This window comes from Anomaloglossus baeobatrachus, chromosome 7 (assembly GCF_048569485.1).
Source record: "Anomaloglossus baeobatrachus isolate aAnoBae1 chromosome 7, aAnoBae1.hap1, whole genome shotgun sequence".
Lineage (NCBI taxonomy): Eukaryota > Metazoa > Chordata > Amphibia > Anura > Aromobatidae > Anomaloglossus > Anomaloglossus baeobatrachus.
The window spans coordinates 260,097,216-260,110,257 of NC_134359.1; the positions used below are offsets into that span (position 1 = coordinate 260,097,216).

The window sequence follows — 13,042 nt, forward strand, 5'->3', positions numbered from 1 at the left end:
GGGAAATGTGGAGCGCACGGGGGAAACGTGGAGCGCACGGGGGAAACGTGGAGCGCACGGGGGAAACGTGGAGCGCACGGGGAAAACGTGGAGCGCACGGGGAAAACGTGGAGCGCACGGGGAAAACGTGGAGCGCACGGGGGATACATGTGGAGCGCACGGGGGATACATGTGGAGCAAAGGGGGAACATGGAGCGCACGGGGGATACATGTGGAGCAAAGGGGGAACATGGAGCGCACGGGGGAAACATATGGAGCAAAGGGGAAACATGTGGAGCAAAGGGGGAACATGGAGCGCACGGGGGAAACATGGAGCGCATGGGGGATACATGTGGAGCAAAGGGGGAACATGGAGCGCACGGGGGAAACATGTGGAGCAAAGGGGGAACATGGAGCGCACAGGGGAAACATGTGGAGCAAAGGGGGAAACATGTGGAGCAAAAAGGGAACATGGAGCGCACGGGGGAAACATGTGGAGCAAAGGGGGAACATGGAGCGCACAGGGGAAACATGTGGAGCAAAAGGGGGAACATGGAGCGCACGGGGATACATGTGGAGCAAAGGGGGAAACATGTGGAGCAAAGGGGAAACATGTGGATCAAAGGGGAAACATGTGGAGCAAAGGGGGAACATGGAGCGCACGGGGGAAACATGTGGAGCAAAGGGGGAACATGGAGCGCACGGGGGAAACATGTGGAGCAAAGGGGAAACATGTGGAGCAAAGGGGGAACATGGAGCGCACGGGGGAAACATGTGGAGCAAAGGGGGAACATGGAGCGCACGGGGGAAACATGTGGAGCAAAGGGGGAACATGGAGCGCACGGGGGAAACATGTGGAGCAAAGGGGGAAACATGTGGAGAAAAGGGGGAACATGGAGCGCACGGGGGAACATGGAGCGCACGGGGGAACATGGAGCGCACGGGGGAACATGGAGCGCACGGGGGAAACATGTGGAGCAAAGGGGGAACATGGAGTGCACAGGGGGAACATGGAGCGCACGGGGGATACATGTGGAGCAAAGGGGGGAACATGGAGCGCACGGGGGAACATGGAGCGCACGGGGGAAACATGTGGAGCAAAGGGGGAACATGGAGTGCACAGGGGAAACATGTGGAGCAAAGGGGGAACATGGAGCGCACGGGGGAAACATGGAGTGCACGGGGGATACATGTGGAGCAAAGGGGGAACATGGAGCGCACGGGGGAAACATGTGGAGCAAAGGGGGAACATGGAGCGCACGGGGGATACATGTGGAGCAAAGGGGGATACATGTGGAGCAAAGGGGGAACATGGAGCGCACGTGGGAAACATGTGGAGCAAAGGGGGAACATTGGGCGCTCGGGGGAAACATGTGGAGCAAAGGGGGAACATGGAGCGCACGGGGGAAACATGGAGCGCACGGGGGAAACATGGAGCGCACGGGGGAAACATGGAGCGCACGGGGGAAACATGGAGCGCACGGGGGAAACATGGAGCGCACGGGGGAAACATGGAGCGCATGGGGGAAACATGGAGCGCACGGGGGAAACATGGAGCGCACGGGGGAAACATACACAGCACGGGGCAAACATGAAACGCATGGGGGAAACATGGGAGCACGGAGCAAACATGTGGAGCACGGGGCAAACATAGAGCGCACGGGGCAAACATAGGGAGCACGGGGCAAACATAGGGAGCACGGGGCAAACATACAGAGCACGGGGCAAACATGGGGAGCACGGGGCAAACATGGAGCGCACGGGGCAAACATGGAGCGCACGGGGCAAACATGGAGCGCACGGGGCAAACATGGAGCGCACGGGGCAAACATGGAGCGCACGGGGCAAACATGGAGCCCACGGGGCAAACATGGAGCGGACGGGGCAAACATGGAGCGCACGGGGCAAACATAGGGAGCATGGGGCAAACATACAGAGCACGGGGCAAACATACAGAGCACGGGGGAAACATGGGGAGCACGGGGCAAACATGGAGCGCACGGGGCAAACATGGAGCGCACGGGGCAAACATGGAGCGCACGGGGCAAACATGGAGAGCACGGGGAAAACATACAGAGCACGGGGCAAACATACAGAGCACGGGGCAAACATGGAGCTCACGGGGCAAACATGGGGAGCACGGGGCAAACATACAGAGCACGGGGCAAACATACAGAGCACGGGGCAAACATACAGAGCACGGGGCAAACATACAGAGCACGGGGCAAACATACAGAGCACGGGGCAAGCAAACAGAGCACGGGGCAAGCAAACAAAGCATGGGGCAAGCAAACAGAGCACGGGGCAAGCAAACAAAGCATGGGGCAAGCAAACAGAGCACGGGGCAAGCAAACAGAGCACGGGGCAAGCAAACAGAGCACGGGGCAAACATAGCTGCAAGGATGGGAGAAACATGCAAAGATGGAGAAAAACGTGCAAAGATGGGGAAACATGGCTGCAAGAATGGAGGGGAAATATAACTGCAAAGATGGGGGGAAACATGGCTGCAAAGATGGGGGGGAAACATGGCTGCAAGGATGGGGGAAACATGACTGCAAGGATGGGGGAAACATGCCAGGATGGGGTACATTTAGCAGGACGCGGAACATGCCAATAAGGGGTACATTTACCAGGATGGGGGATACATTTACCAGGATGGGGGATACATTTACCAGGATGGGGGGAAACATGAAAGGATGGGGGGAAATATGCCAGGATGGGGGTACATGAACATGCCAGGATGAGGACAAATGCCAGGATGGGGAACATTTAGCAGGAAGGGTGACATTTATCAGGATTGGGTACATTTACCAGGAAAGGGGACATTTACCAGGATAAGGGAACATGCCTGGATGAGGTACATTTACCAGGATGGGGTCATTTAACAGCATGGGGGAACATGCCAGGATGGGATACATTTACAATGATGGGGTACATTTACCAGGAATGGGGTACATTTACCAGAGTGGAGGACATTTACCAGGAATGGGGTACATGCCGGGATGGAGGAACATTTACCAGGATGGGGCCATGATGGGGACAAATATACCAGAATGTAGGAAATATATATCAGGATGGGGACAAGTTTACCAGGAAGTGGCCCAGGATGGGGGACATAACTTCAGAATGAAAGGGGAGGGGAGCAACTCGTACGTCTTTATGGGATTTCAGGATGTTCAGACTTTGAAATGTAGATGTGGATTACAGGGTGACATCTGATTGCATTCCAGGTTAAAATCTTTGTCTAATATGCTGCAATTTTTTTCCAGAGGGATCAATCCAACTGCTGTGTCTGGAAAGGGCAGGGGCTCAGCTTCAATGTGTGGTAAGCACGAGCGTGATGCCCCCTGCTGAAGAGAAGGGAAGACGGCAAAGGTAAGGTTACAATCAATTATTTACATAATAGTTTTGGTTGGCACTTCGGAAAAAAAAAATGGGTTTAGGGATACAGTTTGGGCACTCGGCCTGTAAAAGGTTCGCCATGACTGTCCTAGGTTAATCATGGCAGGCGTCTCTCCGAGATACCTTCCATGATTAGCCTGTAAGTTAAAGAAAATAAACACATACACCAAAAAAAATCCTTTATTTGGAATAAAAGACAAAAAAACCACCTTCTTTCACCACTTTACTAATCCCCAAACACCCATCCAAGTCCGACATAATCCACACGACGTCCCACGACGCTCTAAGCTCTGCTACATGAAGCTGACAGGAGCGGCCATAGACCACGACCACTCTCTGTCAGCTCCACACAGCAACTGAAGTGAGTCGCGCGATCAGCGATGATGTCACTCAGGTGACCCGCGGCCACCGCTGGATCCTCCAACTGTGACAGCAAGTCGCCCGAGTGACTGAAGTGAGCTGCATAATCAGCGGTGAAGGTCACAGATGAGTTGCGGTCTTCGGTGGAGGACTCCAGCTGGCCGCGGGTAACTTGAGTAACGGCAGCGCTGATCGCGGCTCACTTCAGTCACTCAGGGGATTTGTGGTCACCAGTGAGTCCTTCACGGGTGACCGCTAATCAGGACGCGACACACACAGAGCCGCGCGATGACAATGAAGTCGGGTGAAGTTCATCCGAGTTCATTCTCATCACGCGACTCTGTCTGTGTCTGCTGTCAGCCGGCATGTAGCAGAGCTGAATTGCATGCATAACGCATGCAAAATGCATCCAAAATGCATACATTTTGGATGCATTGTTTTTGATAAACGCAGTGTTTACACTTGTCCAGTCTGCCAGAGGGCGCGTTTTTTTCTGCACTTGACAGAACGCAGCGTGCGCACATACCCTTAGAAATATATTTAGTTAGAAAATTGTTGACGTGTTTAATACTTATTTCGCCTGCTTGATCTGACATGCGTTTTTTTTTCTTTTTTTTGGTCATGGTCAAAGGCTGTTTATAAATTGTTCCTAAGAACAACAGATCTGTGTCCAATTATTGAAAGCAAAGACTAGACCACACATCAGAGCAGAGATGGATCGGCTGTTTTGTCGGATCAGTCGTTTCGAATACAGTAAAGACAACCTTTTACATCTAGTAGTTCAGAAAATGTCAACGGCCATGCTGAACTCATTGTGACTGCCCTTGTTGGATTGCAGACGTTACTTGGTTTGAGGTCTGGCAAGTACCAGCATCGAAGACCGGTTGGGAATCCTCGGTTCCGTTGACCCAAGTCAACGGCCATGCCGTAGTTCAGAAAATGTCGACAGCCAAGCTGAACTCATTGTGCCTGGCATCGTCGAATTGCAGACGTTACTTAATTTGAGGCCTGGCAAGTACCAGCATGGGAGACTGGTTGGGAATCCACAGTTCCGTTGACCCAAGTCAACGGCCATGCCGTATTTCAGAAAATGGTCCGGTCTCAGGTCTATGCTTCATTGCGGGAGATATCAAAGTAATAGTCTGCTTAATCTATCAATCATTTTGTTTTTCAGGTACAGAAGAACTTGAGAACTGAGAAGTCCACGTCCCACCTCATTCAAGTAATCGAGAGATAGCAGTCAAGGTTTGGAAATGGTCTTAGAACCGGAGAATAAAGAATGCTTTCTGGCTTGTGGTGATCTGACATTTTCATTTGTGCACCGAGCTGCTGATGTGATAAAGGAAGAAGGCTCCTCGCGAGAAATGAACTCCAGTAATTGACTGATGCGCGGAGGTCACCGCTAAGCCATAAAACTGACCACACTATGGATCTTGACCTGTCAACTTTTGTTTTATTGCACATATTCTCCTTTAATTAAAGTCTCAGAATGGATGTATACTACAAGGCAAAGCCATCAATTACTTGCAACTTCTCATTACTGGAGCTAAATGAATCATATTATTGCAATGAAAACTTGACCAGCGGTGGCCTTCTGGACATCAACCGGCATTATTTCATTGGGCTCCTCTTATCTTGCCTGTACACAGTTCTTCTTTTCCCTATAGGATTCATTGGAAACATCATGATTTTGGTCGTAAACATCCGTTTCCGAGAAAAGATGACCATCCCGGACTTGTATTTCATCAACTTGGCCGCCGCCGACCTCATCCTGGTGGCGGACTCCCTAATTGAAGTCTTCAATCTCAACGAGAAATATTATGATATCACCATACTTTGCACCTTCATGTCGCTTTTTCTACAGATCAATATGTACAGCAGCATATTCTTTCTTACGTGGATGAGTTTCGACCGATATATTGCACTGACCAAAGTGTTGAAATCCAATATTTTTCGAACTAAAGAGCATGCGCGATTGAGCTGCGGACTGATCTGGATGGCCTCCATATCGGCCACATTGCTGCCCTTCACCGCGGTCCAGGTGCAGCACACGGAGGACCGTCACTTCTGCTTCGCGGATGTCAAAGAGATCCAATGGTTGGAAATTACGCTGGGGTTTATCATTCCTTTTGTGATTATTGGTCTCTGCTATTCCTTGATTATTCGGGTGTTGGTCAAGGCACACAAGCACCGAAACCTGCGGCCAAGGAGGCAAAAGGCGTTGAGGATGATTGTGGTGGTCGTCTTGGTATTTTTCATCTGCTGGCTACCGGAAAACGTATTTATTAGTATTGGACTATTGCAAGCCACGGATCGTCAGCAAGACAATGAGTCATTCAGGCACAGTCACCCTCTTACAGGACACATTGTCAATCTTGCAGCTTTTTCTAATAGCTGCCTAAACCCCCTGATTTACAGCTTTCTGGGCGAAACATTCCGGGACAAGCTACGACTGTACATCAAGGACAAGAGGCGCATGTCTGCGCTCAACAGGTTCTGCCAAGCATCGCTTAAGTCCGTCATTCCGGACAGCATGGAACAGTCTGAAGGCAAATATAACAGTGGGGTGTAAAGAACTATATACCATGTAAGCAGTGATTTAAAGGGAACCTGTCCAATATTGAGCAGATTGATATCTATTTTTCAAGGCCAGGATGAAGATTAACTTTTATTTTATTCATTTAAAGGGTTAAAGGGACCCGATCATCAACTTTAGACCTCACCCCTACAGATACATGGCTGTGTAGTTCTTGAAAATACAATTTATTTGATGCCTGTCTGGTGCTAAAGTGATGTTCCAGTGCTGAGAAATCCCTTTTGAAACAATATGCTAATGAGGTTCTAAGTGCAATAAGTGCGTGTCCGAGCAACAAGAATGCATCAGTCAACTTCACTTGATTGACAAGTGGCTAATGTTGCAAAAGGTGGTGCTGTCTATCAAGGAGAGGAAGGGAGCAATGAAAAAGATTGGAGCACTTGACACATTTCAAGCCTCGTTACCATGTAACGTCATAGCAGGATTCTCAGCGCTGGAGTAGCACATTGGCGCCATACTGCCATCAATAACTTGTATGTTCAAGATCTACAGGGACGAGTATTCTGTTGGAAAGAAAGATAAAAAGTTAATGACGAATTCCCTTTAAATCCCTGTTTATTCTGGGTGGTCTATTGATAATTGACAGATTTCTGTGTATGACTGTGTAAACAGACATAACTGTGAAAAACTAAGACAGCCCACTAGACTTAGATCAAAGACAAAATATGTTATACAGTAGGACCACCCACTGGACTCCTAAGCATACATATAGCAGGGGTTTAAAGGAATACATTTTATTATACAGTAGGACCGCCCACTGGACTCCTAATTACAAATATAGCAGGAATTTCAATGAATAAAACTGGTTATACAGTAGGACCGCCCACTGGACACCTAAGCATAGGATTTGAATGAATAAAACAAGTTATACAGTAAGACTGCCCACTGGACTTTTAAGCATAAAAAGAGCAGGTATTTAAATGAATATATGATATACAGTATGACCGCCCACTGGATTCCTAAGAATAATTATTGCAGGGATTTCAATGAATAAAACAGGTTATACAGGAGGACCGCCCACTGGACTAATAAACAAAGACATAACAGGGATCAAATGAATAAAACTTAAGTTATTATGAATCTGTTCTCATAAAATTATATATTCTGCTCAATTTCTTCTGCTACTAGGTAGGTCAGCATGTAGGATGTGACATGTTCCCTTTACGCCACCGGCTTTCTGCCAGGAACCGATCTTTGTGGATAATCTGCAATTTATTCCTGGTATAAATCATTAAGTTCAGCGGAACAACACCCTGTAAGCTGGGATACATGTATACTGTAAAAAAGTGCTAATGGTTTATCAGGGTAGTGTAGATTTCTACATATAATGTATCGCCTTATCATTACAATGTCTGACATAATTCCAGTGAATAGTAAAGCAAATATCATGGTTCACAAATGCAGTCTGATCGGCTTCTTCTCTTATTCCAGAAGTCACCAAAAAAAAAAAAAATAAATAAAGTTGAGCCAAAATAGACGCAGAAGGGAATTTATTTCGCTAGTAGACTTCATGAGCAATTGTGCACTGCTCCTGGGTGCAATTAAAGGGAATTTGTCAGCAGGTTTTTGCTATCTCTTCTGAGAGGAGCTAGATGTAGGAAAAGAGATACTGAATCTAACGATGTATCACTTAAGGGTACTTTACACGCTGCGATCTAGCTAGCGAGATCGCAAGCGAGCGTACCCGCCCCCGTCGGTTGTGCGACACGGGCAAATCGCTGCCCGTGGCGCACAACCTCGTTAGTCCCCGTCACACGGACTTACCTGCCCTGCGACGTCGCTCTGGCCGGCGATTCGCCTCCTTTCTAAGGGGGTGGTTTGTGCGGCGTCACAGCGACGTCACACGGCAGGCGGCCAATAGAAGCGGAGGGGCGGAGATGAGTGGGACGTAACATCCCGCCCACCTCCTTCCTTCCTCATTGCCGGTGGACGCAGGTAAGGAGATGTTCGTCGCTCCTGCGGTGTCACACATAGCGATGTGTGCTGCCGCAGGAGCGACGAACAACATCGTACCTGCAGCAGCAACGACATTAAGGAAAGGAGCGACGTGTCAACGAGCAACAATTTTTCACGTTTCCGTGCTCGTTGATCGTCGGTCATTGGCGTTACACGCTGCGATGTCGGTAATGGTGCCGGATGTGCGTCACTACGGACGTGACCCCGACGATATATCATTACCGATATCGCAGCGTGTAAAGTACCCTTTAGATTACTGGCTGCACCCGTTCAAACACAATCAGACGTTTTACCTTTAGCCATGTAGCAGAGCTGAGAGAGCTGTCCCCGCCCACACTAGGCTCTAGATAGAAATTGTACAGGGTGGTCCAAAAGTAGGTGGACAGTATGTGTAATAGGGTTATGAAGCGGGAAATTTATCAAACATGGTGTAAAGTGAAACTGACTCAGTTGCCCTTAGCAACCAATCAGATTCCACTTTTCATTCTTCACAGACTCTTTGGAAAATGAAAGGCGGAATCTGATTGGTTGCTAAGGGCAACTGAGTCAGTTTCACTGCACACCATGTTTGATAAATCTCACCCTTCATAACCCTATTACACATACTGTCCACCGACTTTTGGACCACCCTGTACATCGACAGTGAGGTGCCAGACTGTTGTACGCGTGACATTGTAGTCTAAGCAATGATAAGTCCTGCTGCTTAAACCGAGATAGCACTTAACAACAGATCGGACTGTGACAAGACAGGCATTCCTGAATTATATGTGTTAACCCTTGCAGCATGCAGTCTTCAGCTTACATAGCAAAAACCTTCTGACAGATTCCCTTTAAATATTATGCTAGATGTCAATGGATAGGTCATTGATTTTTTTTCTCTTAGCAGACAACCCCTTTAAGACATTACAAATACTGATGAGCATTCTGGAAGACTGTTACATATCATTTACTTGACATGTTATGTAATTAGCAACTTTTTCCCGGAAACCTAATGTCTCGGCAGGGACCCTGCCGTTCCCACTGAAGTGTAGAAATTACTCTTGGCCTTCTGAACCCGCACTCTTTACACGATAAAGTCAAACTTAAGACACTGATATAATTAAAAAGTAAAAACAGGAAAACCCCTATTACAAAGGGGAAAAAAAGGTCTTATGGTTCCAAGAAAATAAAAATCCCAATCTCTCCAGGCAGCTGTGGATGGACGTTAGATGTAGTGCAGCCAGAAATGTTAAGTCTAATAGCAATTAATTTTTTCCCATGGAGACTCCCTTCTTAAAGCATCTGTCATCAGAGTTTTACAATAGAAAAGGCATAGAATATATTATTATTTAATTGACCTCTTTGGCTGGGTGAGGCTGGTGTACTAACGTTGAAAATCCATGTAAAAATGGCTGCACAATCCATATTTCATTTAATTGACCTCTTTGGCTTGGTGAGGCTGGTGTACTAACGTTGAAAATCCATGTAAATATGGCTGTATAATCCATATTTTATTTAACTGACCTCTTTGGCTTGGTGAGGCTGGTGTACCAACGTTGAAAATACATGTAAAAATGGCTGCATAATCCATATTGTATTTAATTGACATCTTTGGCTTGGTGAGGCTGGTGTACTAACGTTGAAAATCCATGTAAAAATGGCTGCACAATCCATATTTTATTTAACTGACCTCTTTGGCTTGGTGAGGCCGGTATACCAACGTTGAAAATACATGTAAAAATGGCTGCATAATCCATATTGTATTTAATTGACCTCTTTGGCTTGATGAGGCTGGTGTACTAACGTTGAAAATCCATGTAAAAATGGCTGCATAATCCATATTTCATTTACGTTAATTGACCTCTTTGGCTTAGTGAGGCTGGTGTACTAACTTTGAAAATTCATATGTAAAAATGGCTGCATAATACATAATTCATTTAATTGACCTCTTTGGTTTGGTGAGGCTGGTGTACTAAATTTGAAAATCCATGTAAAAATGTCTGCATAATCCATATTTCTGTCACCAGATTTTTACAATACAAATGGCATATAATATTTAATTAATTAATTGACCTTTTTGGCTTGGTGCGGCTGGTGTGCTAACGTTGAAAATCCCTGTAAAAATGGCTGCATAATTATATTTTATTTAATTGACCTCTTTGCCTAGATGAGGCTGGTTAACTAATGTTGAAAATCCATGTAAAAATGGCTGCATAATCCATATTGTATTTAATTGACCTCTTTGGCTTGGTGAGACTTGTGTACTAACGTTGAAAATCCATGTGAAAATGGCTGCATAATCCATATTTCATTTATTTGACCTCATTGGCTTGGCAAGGCTGGTGTACTAACGTTGAAAATCCATGTAAAAATGGCTGTATAATCCATATTTTATTTAATTGACCTCTGTGGCTTGGTAAGGCTGGTGTACTAACGTTGAAAATCCATGTAAAAATGGCTGTATAATCCATATTTTATTTAATTGACCTCTGTGGCTTGGTAAGGCTGGTGTACTAACGTTGAAAATCCACGTAAAATAGCTGCATAATTCATATTTTATTTAATTAACCTCTTTGGCTTGGTGAGGCTGGTGTACTAATGTTGAAAATTCACATAAAAATGGCTGCATAATCCAGATTTCATTTAATTGACCTCTTTGGCTTGGTGAGACTGGTGTACTAACGTTGAAAATCCATGTGAAAATGGCTGCATAATCCATATTTCATTTATGGATTATTTGACCTCTTTGGCTTGGTGAGGCTGGTGTAGTAACGTTGAAAATCCATCTAAAAATGGCTGCATAATCCATATTTCATTTAATTGACCTCTTTGGCTTGGCGAGGCTGGTGTACTAACGTTGAAAATCCATGTAAAAATGGCTGTATAATCCATATTTTATTTAATTGACCTCTGTGGCTTGGTGAGGCAGGTGTACTAACGTTGAAAATCCATGTAAAAATGTCTGTATAATCCATATTTTATTTAATTGACCCCTTTGGCTTGGTGAGGCTGGTGCACTGACGTTGAAAAGCCATGTAAAAAAAAAATAAATCTAAAAAAAAGCTAGGAGTCCAGAGTCCAACTGTAGAGTGTAAGAGTTGAGAGTCCAAGTGTGACTGACAACTACAGCTGGTACTGAGCAGTGTGAGATCTCAGCAGGGAGGAGGAGCTGGGTGGGCGGAGATTGAGGATCAAATTTCACAAGTGATATCACCATTCTGACAGATTTTTAAGGTAAGTACACCAGCCTCATCAAGACTAAGAAATCTATTTAATAAAATATTCAGCTTATATTGCAAAATCTGATGACAAATCCACTATAAACTATTATAAGATTACTTACAAGGAGCTGAAAACACTATCTATATAGTGATACTATATAATGGGCTGAACAGTTAATCTCATCCATCCTATCTTTCTGCAATAATTGAGCTAGTTTTATTCTATCAGTAGTTACGGCCATTGACTTTGCCATGACTTCCACACTATCACTTAAAGACTATTCGTCATTGTAATTTTTATTTAGCCACTGTGTAATACATCTTAATCACATAAATTTGCTTCTTTGTCCTGGACTGATCAATTAATGAAAAAATCTCCAAAAGCTATATTCAGTAAAGATAAGTTTCCCTATTACTGAGATGTTAGATGACATTTGGTGCGTATAAGATTCTATGGAAAAGGGAGAAGCTGGAGGTGGACACAGACTTTCTGCTGGAGGTTCCAGTTCTCCATAGAACCTTATGAGCACCAACTGTCATCTGGAGATGGTAATGCAGCAACAGAAGTGGACCCACTGGACCACAGGAGGAGCCCGGGCTTACCTTTTAGTGGAAGGGGCTTGAATAAGCACCCGCCGCGAAGCGGATATCAGGTACCTCTTCCAGGGCACTAACCGAGACTGTGACAGCTGACCCCAAGGCTAGGATGGACAGGCAGAGTCACTAGTGTAGACAGGGATGGATGAGGCAGATAGCACGGCCAGGACAAACAGGCAGAGTCAGTGTAAACAGGGACTACAAGGACGACTGAGGCTGAAGGCATGGTCAGGATGGACAGGCAGAGTCACTAAAGTAGACAGGGATGGCTGAGGCTGATGGTACGGCCAGGACAGACAGGCAGAGTCACTAGTGTAAACAGGGACTATCGGGATGGATGAGGCTGATAGCACGGCCAGGATGAGTCACTAGTCTAGACAGGGACCACCGAGATGGCTGAAGCTGATAGCACGGCCAGGATGGACAGGCAGAGTCATTGGTGTTGACAGGGACCACCGGGACAGCTAAGGCAGATAGCACAGTTAGGGCGGACAGGAACCAGGGTACCAACAGGACTGGGAAACAGGAATATAAAATGTACACTGGCACAGACATGGACAGAGGACAAAAGAACCTGACAACTACCTAGTAGGGAACTGAATACTAATTAACCACATTTCTCAGGCACCTCCCCTAGTGGGAGAGTGCCTTAAGTACTCAGTGCCTCTCATTGATAAGCTGAGAGGCACTTCCAGGTAATGGCAAACTGGCTCTTTAAGAGAAGGGCAGCTGTGCCGTGCACTCCCTAGGCGCACACGTGGAGGAGGAAGCAGGGGAGACCGACGTGGAGTACTTCAGGGAAACCAGGCAGCGTGGCGCGGGCCGGCTGTGACGGTGAGTGAGTCGGCGTTCCTGGAGGGTGAGCAGTGCAGGGACACCGGCGCTACACATCTGTTTTCTCAGCAATGGGTAACTGTACGCACTGAAAACAGATTTTACCCAAAAATTGAGA

The 13,042-nt window shown here is 46.4% G+C and overlaps 2 protein-coding genes across 5 annotated transcripts in view; one reads left to right on the plus strand and one right to left on the minus strand.

Annotated features, from left to right (window-relative positions):
* Positions 1–7,736, plus strand: part of GPER1 (G protein-coupled estrogen receptor 1) — a 42,267-nt gene extending 34,531 nt beyond the window's left edge. For both annotated transcript variants that reach the window (XM_075319191.1, XM_075319192.1), the window contains exon 2: positions 4,916–7,736. In XM_075319191.1, coding sequence (XP_075175306.1) covers positions 5,231–6,313 — 1,083 coding nt within the window. In that variant the 5' untranslated portion in view covers positions 4,916–5,230 and the 3' untranslated portion in view covers positions 6,314–7,736. The remainder of the gene's footprint in view (positions 1–4,915) is intronic.
* Positions 1–13,042, minus strand: part of CHLSN (cholesin) — a 420,909-nt gene that overhangs the window by 333,822 nt on the left and 74,045 nt on the right. The gene's annotated exons all lie outside the window — the stretch shown is intronic.